General features: G+C 44.4%; 1 protein-coding gene across 1 annotated transcript; it reads left to right on the top strand.

Moving 5' to 3' along the window:
* The first annotated feature begins 3266 nt into the window (after positions 1-3266).
* C1S (complement C1s) lies at positions 3267-16233 on the top strand. The gene is made up of 12 exons (XM_030187217.1): positions 3267-3554; positions 3676-3757; positions 4138-4348; positions 4570-4747; positions 5539-5664; positions 6024-6220; positions 6435-6588; positions 7438-7553; positions 8760-8838; positions 10651-10788; positions 12199-12273; positions 14058-16233. The coding sequence occupies exons 2-12, from the start codon at positions 3753-3755 to the stop codon at positions 14828-14830; spliced, it is 2052 nt and encodes a 683-aa protein (XP_030043077.1). The 5' UTR covers positions 3267-3554; positions 3676-3752; the 3' UTR covers positions 14831-16233.
* Positions 16234-17748: the final 1515 nt, after the last annotated feature.

Here is a 17748-nt window from a genome sequence, read left to right as displayed (position 1 = left end):
CCTCACTTATCTTAACTACACTTAACTACTCTTCACTTAACTACGCTACATAACTGTTAAGCATAGTAAATTAAGTGCTCTCAGGTTAAGAGCTCTTGTAAGTTAAGAGCTCTTAGGCTAAGTGCTCTTAAGTTAAGTGCTCTTAAGTTAAGAGCTCTTAGGCTAAGTGCTCTTAAGTTAAGTGCTCTTAAGTTAAGAGCTCTTAGGCTAAGTGCTCTTAAGTTAAGTGCTCTTAAGTTAAGAGCTGTTAGGCTAAGTGCTCTTAAGCTAAGAGCTCTTAAGTTAAGTGCTCTTAGGCTAAGAGCTCTTAAGTTAAGTGCTCTTAAGGTAAGAGCTCTTAAGGTAAGAGCTCTTAGGCTAAGTGCTCTTAAGCTAAGAGCTCTTAAGTTAAGTGCTCTTAAGCTAAGTGCTCTTAGGCTAAGTGCTCTTAAGCTAAGTTAGTCTCGTCAAGCTGACTTTTCAAGAAATAGAGGGCCACTTTGTAAAAAAAGTGGCCCTCTATTTCTTGAAAAGTCAGCTTGACTTGAGACTTCTGGACTAACTGTACTTGACTTAAGAGCACTTAGCCTAAGAGCTCTTAACTTAAAGAGCACTTAACTTAAGAGCACTTAACTTAAGAGCTCTTAGCCTAAGAGCACTTAGCCTAAGAGCTCTTAGCTTAAGAGCACTTAGCCTAAGAGCTCTAAACTCAACTTCACTACACTTGCCTTATCTTCACTTAACTTCACTTAACTACACTTAACTACGCTTAACTTCACTTAACTGCACTTAAATAAACTTAACACTTTACTACACTTAACTTCACTTAGCTGCACTTAACTTAACTTAACTAAACTTAAATACACTTAACTTCACTTAACTACATTTAACTTAAATTCACTTAACTACACTTAACTACACTACACTTCACTTCACTTAACTTCACTTAACTACAGAACTAACAGCAGTGGTCAAATTGGGCTGCTTTCTAAAAGACGCCCTCTATTTCTTGAAAAGTCATCTTCCTATATGACTTAAGACTTCACTTAACTACACTTCACTACACTTCACTTAACCTAAAATAAGTTCACTTAACATAACTACACCACTTAACTTAACTTTACTTAATTTAACTATGCTTAACCACTTTAATTAACTACACTTAACACATTTAACTTAACTGAAGTTAAGTCAAGTCATATAGGAAGCTGACTTTTCAAGAAATAGAGGGCGTCTTTTACATAGCGGCCCAATGTGACTGCTAGTGGTAGTTCTGTAGTTAAGTGTAGTTAAGTTAAGTGTAGTATGGTTAAGTGTAGTGTAGTTAAATGTGGGAGGAGCAGCTGTTACAGGACTCAGGTAATTTATGTGAGGAGGAAACAGCTGTGTCAGGAGTCGAGTAATACCCATGGGTGGGGGGAAAGCAGGTCTGGGGGCAGGGCAGAGGTCTGGGTAATAGAAGTGTGGAGGAAACAATTGTGACAGGAGTCGGGTAATACCCATGGGTGGGGGGAAAGCAGCTGTTACAGGTCTGGGGGGCAGAGCAGAGGTCTGGGGGAGCAGTTAAGTTTTTTTTATTTTATTTCCTTTGTACTCCGCACTTTCCCACTCATAGCAGGTTCAATGCGTCTTACATATTATATACAGGTACTTATTTGTTAAGTGACTTGCCCAGAGTCACAAGGAGCTGCCTGTGCCTGAAGTGGGAATCGAACTCAGTTCCCCAGGACCAGAGTCCACCACCCTAACCACTAGGCCACTCCTCCTCTTTAAAGCATATTTTCATTTCAGTACATCTGATAAAACATTCATCGAAAAGCATGATAATTATTTAGTATTGCACAGGTTCCTGAAACATTCAGTACTACGGTTGCTATGTTAGCAGTTATACATTTTTTTCTGTGACTTGATTCATATATTCATCCAGACAGCTATATGTAGTATCTTCCATTTTTAGAGATATCAGAAGCTTTGCTGTGTCATTTCTGTATGAGAAGAATCTGACTAGAAATGTCGAGATCACAAAAACGGGCAGCATTGTAACTCAGATGGGACGTGGAGGAGTAGCCTAATGGTTAGTGCAGCGGCCTGAGAGCCAGGTTCAATTTCTGACTTGAAGTGAGGGCAGACATTTTTGAGATCTTGCTTGTAGTCTATGCTGACATTATGACCAGTGAGTGACCTGTTCATGCTGTGTGTCATGTCCTCTCCATTTTTCTATAGGGGGACCAATGCCCACCTCAGCAGCTCTGTGTATGTTTTAATGAGTGAGGTAATGAGCTGGGCAAACCCTAAATGCATCATTCTCTTACTGACCTTTAAATGCCACATTGAGCCTGCAAATAGGTGGGATAATGTGGGGTACAAATGTAATAAATAAATCCATTCTGCAGCCCCCAATTACCTCTCCACTCTCATCTCTCCCTACATTCCTCCCCTTGAACTCCGCTCACTGGACAAATCTCTCTTGTCATCCCCCTTCTCCTCCACTGCTAACTCCAGACTTCGTTCCTTTTCTCTCGCGGCACCTTATGCCTGGAATGGACTTCCTGAGCCTGTACGTCTAGCTCCATCTCTACCTGTTTTCAAATCTATGCTGAAAACCCAACTTTTCACCACTGCTTTTGGCTCCTAGCCACTACTCAATTACCCTCTCCTTGTTCCTTCTCACCCAATACTTCACTCACCCTTAATTGTCTTGTCTGTCTGTATTTTTAGATTGTAAGCTCTATTGAGCAGGGACTGTCTATCTGTGCCAGGTGTTCAACGCTGCTGCGTGCGTCTGGTAGCGCTATACAAATGTTAATAATAATAATAATAATAATTATACATTCATTGTCAGCCACTGTGCTGCTTTTCAGTCTCCTGCTCCAGCTTTAAAGAGCATTAAAAAAACTTTCCAGGCCTTCCTCTGTGTTAGGTGTTTTGAGTCCACAGTGTGTATGTCTTTAAAAAATGTACCTGCAATTCTTGGTGGATAATAAGTAAAAGCGTACACAGTAAACATCAACTAAAACAACAGACACTAAAATGTACTATAAAAACAAAGCATAAAGTAAAAGCCTTCCAAAAAGTGCCCCATTCACCACTGTAGTCCATACCAAGAACAGAACCGTGCACTGGCCAAGTATTTACAGATGAACTGGGATGTTTCCATGTGGATAATCTCCAACGGAGTCTTGGCACGGTCTCCCTGCTGAAAAGTCATCTGATTTCCCTGAAAGTGCAGGCTCTGGTTTGGACTTTAATTTGGCAAATGATTGCACAATTTTGGAAAAGCCTGCTTCTCTCCATCCCCCCTGTCCCGGGACCGTCTCCTGCTTGTACGGACGTGAAGCAGCAACGTGCAAGGTCACAGGCAGGGGGCGCTCAAGAATCACAGTATACAGCTACCTCTTCTGGTTTCCAAGGGGAGATGCAGTGGAGTTGTCTGGAGGCAAAACACAGTCCAGTTGAACTGTAAGGCTTTAGCATAGAAACTCCCCATCCTGGATGTTCACCACCGTCCAAGTGACAGTTCCTAAGCAGCGAAAAAGGAAAGAGAACAACAGATTGGAAACTTGCATTTTGGAGGGGTGAGAAATGATTTTGCTGCCCTGATGGTTCATCGCTAAACGAAAGCTTCCCAAAATGTTTTTCTTTCCTTGTTTATTGACTGATTTTCTTTCTATGTTCTGTGTTTGCACTTACTCACAGTGACAGCTTTAGAGCACTGGTGTATATTCTCCATTTCTGCCGGAATCACAGGTCCTAGGACTGAGTGATCCACCAACATGAGGTGAGTTTTCGTGCTGCGAAAGGTGATCAGTTCTCACAAATGCACTTTTGCATTATGCCTTGTAATAACTTTCTGACTTTTTAGTAATATTTGTGTCTGACAGACAGGAAGGGGAGAGAGAAGCTTCGTTGTGTTGTTTGAGCTGGTCTTGAAGGGGAGAGAGAAGCTTCGTTGTGTTGTTTGAGCTGGTCGGTTGGGACTCTTTTATTTAGAGGCTCATTTTCAAAGCACTTAGCCTCCCAAAGTTCCATAGAAACCTATGGAACTTAGCCTCCCAAAGTGCTTTGAAAATATGCCTCTTAGTGTTCTAGGAGGCTGGACCCACTGGAAAAGGTCTTTTACTCCTCTCTCTCTCTCTCTCTCTCTGTTCCCTGAGTCAGGTGGCTCATATTGCTCGCTTTTCTGGTGTCTGGCAGTACTGCAGTGCCAGCCATGTATGGGAAGATACTTTCTCCCAACTACCCACAAGGATATCCTGATAACGCCCGGGAGACCTGGAATATCACAGTTCCACTGGGGTTTGGAATACGCATCTATTTTACCCACCTGAATATCGAACCTTCGGAGAACTGCGAGTATGACTCCGTACAGGTAATGCTACAAAAGATGCAGCCATCTGAGATGAAGTACCTAAGAGTAGCCATACTGGGTCAGACCAATGGTCCATCTAGCCCAGTATCCCAGTGGGAAGAGGCAGTGAGGAAGGAAAAACTCTGAATGTCTGCTTCAGTCCTGCAGAATCGTCTGTGGATAGACTTGGACAGTATCTGCTTTAGTTCGATGCTTAATCAGTTTCTGTCTTTGGCTTCTAGATCATTATCGGGGACACCATTGATGTTGTCCTGTGTGGGCAAAGAACAAGCAAACAAAACAGCTTCCCGATCCTTGAGGAACACTACTTTCCATCCAACATGTTAACTGTCACATTTCAGTCTGATTTCTCCAACCAGGAGCGCTACACAGGATTTGCTGCATATTACATGGCCGTGGGTACGAGTCTTCAGTTCTTCCCTGCGCATCTATGAAACTGCTTAAGGTGAAGGCCAGCCAGGACTGTAGCAAAGCAGAGTCATGTCAGCTTTTACAACTGCAGTGCCCTATCAATGGGACACCAGCAATGTGATCTCTCTCACTGCACTGCCTGCCAGCACCCCTGCAGTCAGGGCCTGCGTTATAGGGGGGGGGGGGAGCAAACAAGGCAGCTGCCCTGGGCCCCATAGTTTCAGGGGCCCCACGGTCTCACTACCACAGTCCATCTCTCTCCCTTCCCTCATCTTGTGGTCTTCTGTAACATTTTTATTTCCCTTCTCAGAGGGGCCCCGGCACGGCAGCCATTCTCACAAGCTGTCTGCGGCTGCCCGGAAGCTTTCCCTCTCTGCCGCACCGCGATCCGCCCCCCTCTGATGCAATTTCCTGCAGCGCAGCAGAGAGGGCAGAGAAATCTTCAGGACAGTTGGAGGCAGCTCATGAGGGTGGCTGCCGCACTGGGGCCCCTCTGAGAAGGGAAATAAAAATTTTAAAGAAAGGTGGGGGGAAGGGAAGGAGACGGACTGTGGTGGGGAGAAGGGGAAGAGATACCCGGATCACGTAGTAGCATTGCAGATGGGGCGATTGCAGGGGGGGGAGGGGGATCAGGGCCCCCTCCTTAATTTCTGCCCTGGGCCCCACCGAGTCTAAAAGCGGCCCTGCCTGCAGTGCTGTAACATTCTGTAGTGAAATTCTTCTCTCTTAAGTTCCTTTCATCTCTTTTTACTGTGGCTTCTTCTTACTCCCTGATACAGATGTGAATGAATGTGCAGACCTGCAGAATGAAGCTTGCAGCCATTTCTGCAATAATTACATTGGAGGGTATTTCTGCTCCTGCCGGCCAGAGTATTTTCTGGAAGAGGACAACAGAACCTGTGCAGGTGGTTTGCTCCTGCCTTCCTGATCAGGCTGATTCTCTTTATTCCTGTGCTAGTTGGCAGCTTTATTTACACAAAAGGTGAAGCTAAGTGTAGGAGAACCAAAGCCTCTTAAATTTCCTGGCCTTTGAGCATTATAGGGTTTATTTGCTGCACTGGGGAGCTGCTTTTCACTTTTATTATACTTTTGATTAGTAACAAAAAATTGTTCAGTGTTTTGAAGGGTTTGGGGCACAGGCTACTAGCGACACCTTTCAACCAATCCCAAGTGATGTTAAAACTAGAGCAAAGCTTAATTTCGTTCGCAGTGATTGTGATGTTTACAGATGGCAGGCTGAACCGGTGTTGTCTCTTTCCATCAGTGAACTGCAGCGGTACTGTGTACACAGACCTCAAGGGGGAAATCATGAGTCCTAACTACCCCAGTCCGTACCCTGAGAACTCCCGTTGCGAGTACCACATCCAGTTGGAGGCTGGCTACAATGTCGTGGTAACCTTCCTGCCGGAGGACTTTGACATAGAACACAAGGATGGCAGCTGCACATATGACAGCTTGATGGTGTGTAAGATCATGGACATGCGTATTTTGCGTTGCTGGTGAAGGTTTTCCAGGAAAGTTCTGAAAACAGTCGTTGCTTTTTTTCTTGAGATCCAAAGTGATGGTTGTGCTCATTCTTAGGGGTTTCCCTTGCTCTCCTTCTCTCTTCCTTTTTCCAACGCTTTCTCTTTTTTTTTTCTCCCCCCACCCTACACTTTCCATCATGTATTCTCAGGTGAAGACAAATGATCGCATGTTTGGTCCTTTCTGTGGTCAGCAAGTTCCCAGTCCAGCACGAATTGAAACGCAGAGTAACAAGGCTACTATCATTTTCCAAACGGACAGTGGAGGAATCAACATGGGTTGGAAAATTCAGTACTCTGAGGATGGTGAGCAGCTTCTGCTGTGTAACAGGGAGACATGTCTACTGTCACGGGCACTGCAACGGTCCTCAGTAATCCCCCAAACTCTCATGTCCTTGGCCACCTCCACAGGATCTCAGTCCGAGTGACCTTTGACTTAGAATTGAACTCACTCGCTTGCTGTCTAGTGAAGCTGCTCCTGCCTCTCCCTGGAAGGACCTATTAGGAAAGGGATGAAGCAGAGAAAGAATAGGCATATCTGGGTTTAAAAAAGGTTTGTACAAGTTTCTGGAGGAAAAGTCCGTAGTCTGCTATTGAGAAAGACATGAGGAAGCCACTGCTTGCTCCTGGGAAAGGTAGCATGGAATATTGCTAAATTTGGGATTTTGCCAGGTACTTGTGATCTGGATTGGCCACTGTTGGAAGCAGGATACAGGGCTTGATGGACCATTGGTCTGACCCAGTATGGCTATTCTTATGTTTTTATGACATGTTTTTGTGGGGAGGGTAATAAATATAAGTGAATGATAGAAGGATGAATGAATTAATTTAATATAATTTAATTTGAAGCTTTCTCGGTTTCACAAACCAGCCGTACTTGTTTAATAAAAACAAAAGGAACCACACAGTACATCCAGTTCAATAGAAATTATATACAAAACAATTAACTAAGGCACAAAACAATAAGAGTTATGGATTAATGAAATAATTGTTCCCTAATAGAAGGTGATTGAGTTGGTCAGTGTCATGGATAATGTCCTCCTAAGCTGATAGATAGGTTCATTGAGAAGTAGATTGATGCACGGCATGAAGAATGTCGCCAATGGTACTAGGATGGACCAGAGACATTGTTGTCTTTTTAACTTTTCTCCTAAGCTGTTCCTTGCCCAAGGGAAGTGACACCAAACTCCAGGCTGACTCCCTATCAGGAGAAATATGTCTTTAAAGATGTGGTGACAGCGCAGTGTCTGACAGGCTACGAGATTGTGACGGTAAGTCCGTGTGAAAACTGTTCACTTCCCGATCTCTGCTTCGATTATAATTGTTTTATGCAGAGATTTAGAGGTATTAAGAACGGAGCAGCTGTGGGAGATGTTGTCAGCAGATGGTTCCGGAACTCTTTTGGGCTCTGTATCTTCCCGCACCTTTCTCAACCTACACTTCCCCAGTTGCAAAGGACTAAAATACAAACTATCTCACGCGACCAGCTTTTCCTGTATGGGCACACAGCTGTGGAATGCACTTCCAACACACCTGAGAACGATCAACGAACTAATTAACTTCCGCAAATCGCTGAAGACTTAACCTCTTTGACAAAGTCTATCACGAGAACCCATAGCTAGCCATAACACAACACCTTTCCAACTTTAGGCAGAATGTATCTCTCTACAACTAATTGATCAAATCCTCTTGTCTTCCTTGACTTCTTTGTAACACCAAATGTATACTTCACCCTGTATGGCAATGCCACAACAGGTAACATAGTAACATAGTAGATGACGGCAGAAAAAGGCCTGCACGGTCCATCTAGTCTGCCCAACAAGATAAACTCATATGTGGTACTTCTTGTGTATACCTTACCTTGATTTGTACCTGTCCTTTTCAGGGCACAGACCGTGTAAGTCTGCCCAGCACTATCCCCACCTCCCAACCACCAGCCCCTCCTCCCACCACCGGTTCTGGCACAGACCGTATAAGTCTGCCCAGCACTATCCCCACCTCCCAACCACCAGCCCCACCTCCCACCACCGGCTCTGGCACAGACCTTATAAGTCTGCCCAGCACTATCCCTGCCTCCCAACCACCAGCCCCGCCTCCCAACCACTGGCTCTGGCACAGACCGTATAAGTCTGCCCAGCACTATCCCCGCCTCCCAACCACCAGTCCCACCTCCCACCACCGGCTCTGGCACAGACCGTATAAGTCTGCCCAGCACTATCCCCGCCTCCCAACCACCAGCCCCGCCTCCCAACCACTGACTCTGGCACAGACCTTATAAGTCTGCCCAGCACTATCCCCATCTCCCAACCACCAGCCCCGCCTCCCAATCTCGGCTAAGCTTTGTAAGCCTCATTGAGCCTGCAAATAGGTGGGAAAATGTAGGATACAAGTGAAATAAATAATAGGGAGTGGGAGGTAGAGGGGGTAAAGCAGTGTAGGGAAAATGCCCCACTGATGGATGTCCTATTTAATTCCAGGTGGGAGGTAGCCAGTATTCCTTTGTTTCTGACTGCCAGGCGAATGGACAGTGGCGAAACTCACATCTCAGATGTGAACGTAAGCTTGTGATTTCTTCCTTTTGTAGACTGCAGAGTTCTCACAGGACTTGTAAAGGTTATTCTCATATGCATGAACAAGCAGAGCAGAGGGAACCAGCAACACAGAAGCTCAAACAGCAACAATAGTGTAGAGGGTCAACAGATGAAGTAACGAAGCGGAGCCTGCTATTGAGATAGACACGGGGAAGTCACTGCTTGCCCTGGGATTGCTAGTGTGGAACGTTGCTACTATCTGGGATTCATCCAGGTACTGGTGACCTGGCTTGGCCACTGTTGAAAACAGGATACTGGGCTGGATGGACCATTGGTCTGACTCAGAATGACTATTCTTATGTTCAGACGACACTGTTTTGGCTAATGCCTGTGTCAGGGGTCTGCACATATCAAAATATACAAATACATAAATCACTTAGATAATTGAATGCCAAATTTAAAAAAATACATAAAGATAAAATCATATATAAAAATAAACATGTATAAACACCATAAACACGACAGGTATAAAACTCTCATAATAGTTCCACATTCGCAATGGCCTGGTATCCATACACTACAGAGAAATAACAATTGTAGTCAATAAGTCGTTAAAGCAGTATTATACATATTGATTACGATTGTTATTTCTTTATAGTGTATGGATACCAGACATTTGCGATTGTGGGACTGTTACGAGAGTTTTATACAATTGTCATGTTTATGTTATTTATACATATTTTTGTGTTATTTTTTATATATGATTTTATCTTTATATTTTTAATTTGGTATGCAATTATCTATGTGATTTATATATTTTGATTTGTACAGACCCCAAACACAGGTTTTAGCCGAAATATGGGCTGTGTCAGGTCCTTCAATACAATCTGAGTCTTCTGAAGTTTGGTTCCACTTCGTTAGTCCATCTGTCGGCCCTTTACACTACTGTTGCTGACTGATGCATGAAAAATACAGTTGGATTCTTCACCTTATTGATTTACAAGGAATATAGATGCAAGAAAATGAGTAATAATAGTTTTTGAATTTTCAACCTGCCTTTCCAAATAATGTTCAGGACAGTTTACAACGTGATTAGTAATTCTGGCAGAGCAAGTCTCTTCCTTAAAGAGCGTCCAGTGTAAGTGGGCAATGAAGGGACTTACTCAAGGTCACAAAGGGCCTTACTGGGATTAGAACCTTGTGTCCTTTGTTCCAATTGCAGCCCACACTTCCTTTCTTTTAGCTTTGTGGGAACCGGTGCTGGGATTCTGGATCCCACATTGTAATAGACCTTTGCTTCCACTGTTAAAGCAGTATCTGATACTCAGTGTGAGATGATAGTTGACCTTGGCAGAAAACAGAAGTGAATCATAAAACCAGTCCACTGAGAGTGGAAGGGGCGAGGAGGCAGGAGTTTGATGTGTTAGAGTGATCGTCAAGTGACAGTTAGTAGAATTTTACATCTGCTAATCAGGTCTTTCAGTCCTTTCTCATTATTTCCAAAGCATCTGATCATTTTAATTTCCCTTTGAATTATCTGCTCATAAATAATGCCGCTGTATCGAGGTGTTACCTTGCTGTTCTCAGTGGCGTGGAATCTTGTGTTGGAAAGTTATTTGTTTTACGTCTGGACTGTGTCGCCAGTGCGACATCTCCCAGTTTCTGCACTGAGTAAGAAATATTGCCTATATTGAAGCGCATCTTATGATTCTGTTTTCAGACCTGAGGAAGGGTGTATTTACTCTGAAAACTAGACAAAAGACGTGTAGTTGTTTTTCTGCCTACTGACTTCAGCTGGCCTAACCCAGAAAGTGAGCTACTATTTTTTGTTTTCTAGCACTGAATTGTGGGCCGCCGGAGGAAGTAGATAATGGTCGTATATCTTATGTATCAGGGACTGAGAGTGACAGCTATGGGTCTGAAATACAGTACAGCTGCATAGAGAAATATTATAAGATGAAATCCAAGGGAGACGGTACGTATGAGTTACTTGGAGAACATCTTGTTTACCCCCATAGGCTCCAAATTCCAACTCACATGCAGAAAGGGGTGAGGCCTACGGGAAAGCAGAGCAACACCATGGACTGTGCAGAAGGAGGCGGGACGGGTACTAAATTGCAATATTGTTTTTGCAGAAGGGCTGTTACTTTGCGCAAAAATTATGCAGAATGCCAGCGTGTTAGTATTTCCCATTTTTTTTCATACAAACCCCCCACTGCAGCTCCTTGTGACTCTGGGGAAGTCACTTAACCCTCCATTGCCCCTGGTACAAAATAAGTACCTGAATATATGTAAACCGCTTTGAATATAGTTGCAAAAACCATAGAAAGGCAGTATATCAAGTCCCATTTCCCTTTCCCTTCCCTTTCTTTGAAAGAAAAGCAAGTTTGGGTCCATCTACACAGGCGATGGGTTCCAGGTTTTCATTGTAGCTGAATGCTTTGGGCAAACCATATTATTGTAGCATTCACTTCTGTGAGCAGGGATTTTCCATATAAGCCTGGTTTGGGATTCGTGAAGATGTTTCATTTTTTGCTTTCTATTTGACTTTTTTTGTATTTGTATATTCGGGGTATTTCTGAAACTGTAGAATCTGATTGTAGAGCATCGTAACCCACTTTGATTGGTTCTTTCACCTTAGAAATGCAGAATATAGACCTTAAATTCTGTCTTTACTGCGCACTTTCATGCATAGTCTGTTCCCAGAGCAGTTTATTTAAATTCATAAATAATGAGTGGTGGGAATCCATAAACATGCAAAGCAGTGAGCGGGTGTATGTGCAGAATTTCTTGCAAAAGCAGCTCTTATGCATGTGTAGCAAATTTCTTATTAAAATCGAGCTGCTAACCCAGATCAAATCTCACAGCTTAGCATGTTGGTGACGTGTCAGTCCCTTTCTTTGATATAATGGGGGTAATTTGACAACAGTACAGAAGACCAGGAAGTGTGTGCATATCAATACATATATATATGGTTACTTCCACCCTTCTCTTTATCATGACTTAATTTACACACATAGACATATATTTTCAAAAGTACGCCTATAAATGCAGTCCCTTACCTTGCCCCTGGAATAAGTCTGCGCAGTCTGGGCTGTATGAATATAAGTTTAAGCACATATCGGACTCTTGATTTTACAGAAGCTTATTTCTGTGCATAACGCATTTGAAAATGAGAGGGACTTTGTAAGGTCGTCTCACTGTCTTTGCTGTCAGAGTGGACAGGCCAAGTTTTGAACGTAACAAAGTGGCAGTTTTGTATCGGGGAAGCTGTGCATGTAAGGACTGAAAGCAGCAGTCCTGAAACTGGGCCGGCTAGATGTGCCTGACACTCTGTTTCTGAAGTCACCTTGTCTGTTTCTCTCTTTCTGGCTGGCCTGTGAAGGGTTGTACCGCTGCTCTGAGGATGGAACCTGGAAGAACGACCTTGCTGGACTGGTTGTTCCCACCTGTATGCCAGGTAAACCCGGGGAGGAGAGAATGCACAGGAGGTGTGAAATGACCAAGGCAGGGCAGGAGTAAAGCACAGGCAAACTAGGTTTATGCCTAGGGCTCAGACATTTAGGAGGGGCCCTTTCTAATTCAATGGCTCCCATGGCACCTTGTTTATTATACTTCATATACCAGCTAACACAGAAGACCTCTAAGTGGTTTTGCCTTGGTAAATCAGTTACTGAGAGAAAGAAGAGTGTATTTTTGGGGGATGGAGGTGGGAGGGTCAGGTAGACCCAATTCAGTCTGCAGAGGTTGTATACTCTTCGTATGCCCTATGTGTTGTCCTCTGGTTGGCTAGCAGCACATCTTACCTGCTTTCCCGCTTTGTCAGAATCAGGCAGGACCCTGTTTGTATGAGTTTTAGATGTATTTTTATTACAACGGGATCCCTGCTGTGCTTGTTTGCCTAAGGCACTCCAGAGGGTTAATCCTGCTGTAAATCAAGGTGAAATAACACCTTCTCCACGGTCTGTAATCTGAATTTAAATTGTGGTCTCTTGCACTCCGCCTCTTGTGGGGACAAGGGAACCTGTACAAGGAGGGTTTCCAGGTAAGCAGAGAAAACTGGAAGCTTCTAGTCCTGTACAGTGGGATTTCCAGGCTACACCATTTTTGCAGAGTGATTACTTTCATCAAAGCAAAGCTTCCGAGTCCTCCTTAAGGAGCAGCTTCCCAGTACCTTCAGAGATCAGAGATCTCTCTATGGGGCCAATGCAGAAAGCCGCGGGTAGACCGTGCGCTGATGTCAGCTTGTACCCTGAGCTTAGTACCATGGTGTGCAGAAATTTATTTTATTTAATACATTTATACCCCACATTTTCCCACTAGTTGTAGGCTCAATGTGGCTTACACATAACCGTAGGGTAGGCTACAGTTCAGAAAGTATAAATGAATAATGTAATAGTAGGTTATTAAGTGTATAGGTATCGTATAAAACAACAGAGATAACAAAAGATAGTACAGGGTAATACAAGATAATAAGGTCCATGGATTTTGCTGAAAACAGGAAAAATTAGGATTAGGTTGAGTCTGGAAGGTATGCCTTTTTGAACATGGTGAAACCCAAGTCTATGCAAACTTTATTGGCAGAGCCTGCCGGACACATGCACTCGAAGGTTTTGCGGTAAACTTAACTTCTTGTGCATGTCGGAGCAAAAACAGAAGTGCCTGCTCTGCTGTATAAAAATATCAGGCTTGCAAATATCTCTAGCACATAAAAATTTTGCAAGGCTGAGATTTATGTGCAGGTGCCAGTGAGGCATATTTTCAAAGCACTTAGCCTTCCAAAGTTCCATAGAAACCTATGGAACTTTGGAAGGCTAAGTGCTTTGAAAATATGCCTCAATGTGTTCTCACACTTTCATTTTTGTTCTGACACACAGACACAAGTTTTGTTACCGACTTGCAGCCATTTCTTCTGGCTGTGGAAGAAGACAAAACTGGCAGTCAAATCTTAAACCTCTCCACTAACCCCTTCTGTGTTGCTCCCTTCTCTGCCTACCACAGAATACTTAATGGCCTCATTACCATATATTGTAATTCAGTCTCCGCAGCCGTGTCTTTTGTGTAAGTTAACATCCACGTTCAAGCCATCTGAGCATTGCTCAGTCATTAACGCGCATGTACAACCCTGCAGTTTTCTGCTTCGGCCGCTGCTTGAGCTGAGCTAGATCTAATCTCTAGGCCTTGTTAAGGAAAATACTTAATTTATATCTGAATCTCTGTGATCTGTGTCCTCTTCTCTTACAGTCTGTGGAATACCCAGTCAAGCACTGCCTAGCCTAGGACGAATTTTTGGGGGAACACGAGCTAAAGAGGGTAATTTCCCCTGGCAAGTGTTTTTTGAGAGCCCATATCGAGGAGGCGGGGCCTTCATCTCGGATCAGTGGGTGATGACAGCTGCCCATGTTGTGGAAGACACGGATTCACCGTCAATGTTTGCAGGACTAACAGATATCGGTAAAAGGACCCTCGACCATCGCCTCAACCCAGCAAAAGTCATCATTCATCCAAACTGGACACAAGAAGATCCAGACACCCGAACTAATTATGACAATGACATAGCACTGATAAAACTTGAAAATAAAGTTACAATGGGCCCACTGATCTCGCCCATTTGCCTGCCTGGAAAAGACCCCAAGTACACCGTGGAGGAGGACACCCTTGGGTACATCTCTGGCTGGGGGAGAACGGAGAGCAGAGACAGAGTTCGCATGTTACACATGGCCATGATTCCTGTAGTGAACATGAAGAAGTGTAAAGGTGTGAAAGCGGCAAACAGAGACACCAGTAATTACGTCTTCTCTGAGAACATGATCTGTGCTGGCGGAGGCAGGAACGACAGCTGCCAGGGAGACAGTGGGGGCGTATTTATCATGGAGGACCCCTATGAGGAAAAAGGATACTATGCAGCTGGCATTGTGTCTTGGGGTCCTGTCTGTGGCACCTTCGGGATATACACCAACGTGAGAAACTACTGGGACTGGATCGAGGAGACAGTGCGGAAGGACGTGGATGAATAGCTGCCAGACTCTGCAGTGGGACAGATGGGGGAGGGGGGTTGCGGAGTCGGACCAATGGAGCACAAATCTTACAGACTGAGTCACAGAGTGTGTGTGATGCTGTCGGATGGGAGTCTTAAGGCTGAGGACTGGCGAAATTCACCTGCTCTCTATCGCTTTCCTCTTTCTGGAAGTCTCTTTTTCTTTCCTTCACTCTTTTTACCCTTTGCTCTCTGGTTATTTTGTCATTATAACCCTGTCTACAGCTGTGTGTTTTAGAGGTTATATCATTGTTTGCTAATGGAGTTACACATCTTAATTACGGTTAAATGCAGCTTTGTACAATGGAAGGAGGCTGTTGTCCACCATTTTCAGGTTTTGTCTCATTCATTTCGTCCAGGTCCACCACATTGCTCAAGCCGTGATGCATCCTTCCATATAAACTCCTTATCCAAGTCCTTTGTGTTCTCTGCCATCCGGGGATCGAGGGGTGTTTTTCTGGCAGGACATGAGTCCCTGTGCTTATCTCCACTCACTGCGCCTTCCACTCATCTCTTACCTCCAAGCTTTGGAATAGTCCAGGCAGCTGCCAAACAGTTGTTTTCTGGGGAATTATAACCTGCTGTTATTAACTTAGGGTCCCTTTCACTAAAGCTTAGCGTGTGCTAAATGCCACATGTCCTATTTCATGCTTATCGGCCATACACACTTAGAACATACTAAAACTTTAGTAAAAAGGGTCCTTGGCACGTTGCCTGCAGTGTTATTAGGTTGTGCTTCTTTCTGTCCCTTCTGCTCTGTCCCTGTCTCCTCTCCCCTTACTCCTGCTCTTCAGGGAGTGAAAAATGTAACTTCTGAACCCTGTTTCTACTGCTGTCATAGTATATGAAAAGGTCCTTTCAGCCCCACCTCTCTTCACCCCTGCCACAGACCCCAGTTGATCCCCTTTTACCTCTTCCTCACCAGGGAGCCTCTGTTCGCCCCTCAGGCTTTCTTAAACCCCTTTATGCATTTCTTCTCTCCAGGAAGAAATAGTTTCTGGTGTTGCTTGTCCCTCAGAAAACAGCTGAGAAGTGGTTTGGTGGTTTTCAAATCAAATCCTCAAAAATGAATCACTATAAACGAGCAAAGAGGAGCATGTGGTGAGTTAAATAGTTCATGAATGTCACCAATTTCACTTGGAACAGTGAAGTGCTGTGTATTGCCTGCAGGCTGACTGTCAACCAGGAGAGCCACAAGGAAAATTAGGAAAGAAAAGAGGAACTGAGCCCTGGGGATCATTACATTTCCTTCCACACTCACCTGACCCCACCCGTGAGACTGGGAGCCAGATTTCCAGCCCTGTGCGGGTGGACGTTTAATCCTGTGATCACTAACAGATCTATATAACAATAATAATAAAACTTCATCACTTTCTTGCTGTGCGCAGGTGTTTGGGTTTTTTTTTGTGTGTGTGTGTTTTAAATTTTTATTTAATGACACTTTAAAGAAATTTTAAAAAACCCAGTTACTCAAACATCAACCAATCTAATTTATTTATATACTAGCCGTTGAGCCCGTAAAAACGGGCTAGTATAGGAAAGGGGGGGTTGAAAGCCCCTTCCCGTCGCCGCTGCAAGGCCCCCCCCCCCCCCGCCGCCGAGCTCGCCACCCCTCCATCCGGCCCGGGCCCTCGCTCCGCTATTGAAACAGCGAGGGAACGTACGTAGCACACGGCTGTGCTCTGATGAGCTGCCGTCTTTCCTTCTTCTTCTCTGCCTGTGTCCCGCCCTCGTGTGATGTAACGTCGTCGAGGGCGGGACACAGGCAGAGAAGAAGAAGGAAAGACGGCAGCTCATCAGAGCACAGCCGTGTGCTACGTACGTTCCCTCGCTGTTTCAATAGCGGAGCGAGGGCCCGGCCGGGTGGAGGGTGGGGGGAGTGTTAGTGACGGCGGTTTCGTCCCTCGCAAATGCATTGCGCAGTAGAGACCTTCTCTGTTCCGCCCCCATCATCACGTATTGACGCGGGGGCGGGGCAAAGAGGGTCTCTACTGCGCACTTGCGAGTGAGTATGACACTCGCCATTTTGATTAACATTTCTAAACCAGCTTCCTCATACAATAGAAAACCTAAAGTGAGGTTAAACCAGAAGAGCAATGGGCAGAGGGGACTAGATCAGAAATAGGTTTCATGCAGCCCACTCTTCTGTCTGGATTCATACCTTCCCCAGATTGTCTCCTAGCACAAATGGAAGCTTCTTAGTTATCTCGGGGTTGATATTCGCATAGTTAACTGGGTTGGAGAAGCTCTTGTTGACCGGGTCCACAGGACTGAAGAAGATGCTTTGTGACTTGCCAAGACACTATCCAGACAGTGTCCAGGCAGAACCAGTACTCAGCGGTGATACCCGGAACAGCAAAGAGCCTGTCCTGAGTTAACTGGGAAACTGAACATCGGCGATACCTGGGTTACCCCCAGCAGGCTGCCAAGAATGTTTATATTCTTTATTTATTTATAAAATTCATAGCATGTATCATTTACAATCCTGAGCGGGTTCGTAATTTTAACAAAGGCCATAAATGTACAACAGACACATTTTCAAAACCACAGGGATCAGCCAGCCCTAGGAAGTAGGGAAAGCTCTCTGGAATAGTACAGTTTTCAGAACTGCCTTAAAAATCAGGCAAACGTTTCAAAGCCCTTTCCTCTGAAGGCAACATAAAAGCCCGAGTCCTACACTCATCTAAATAAATCAGTTTAAAGGAAGGAACCATCTAACACATTGCCAGAAGCTGATCTTAAAGATCGAACAGGTTGTTGAACATGCAGACTAGAAGCAATAACGGGAGAAATCTTATTAGTCAAAGACTAACAGTAAAATTTTATACTAGATCCTAAAATGCAATGAAATCACAGCAGGGGTGAAATTCTCAAAGCAGAATGCGCACTGCTGCGTTT

Source organism: Microcaecilia unicolor, chromosome 14 (assembly GCF_901765095.1).
Source record: "Microcaecilia unicolor chromosome 14, aMicUni1.1, whole genome shotgun sequence".
NCBI classification, from domain to species: Eukaryota; Metazoa; Chordata; class Amphibia; order Gymnophiona; family Siphonopidae; genus Microcaecilia; species Microcaecilia unicolor.
Note: the sequence above shows the minus strand (reverse complement) of the source record. Positions and strands in the feature narration are given on the sequence as shown.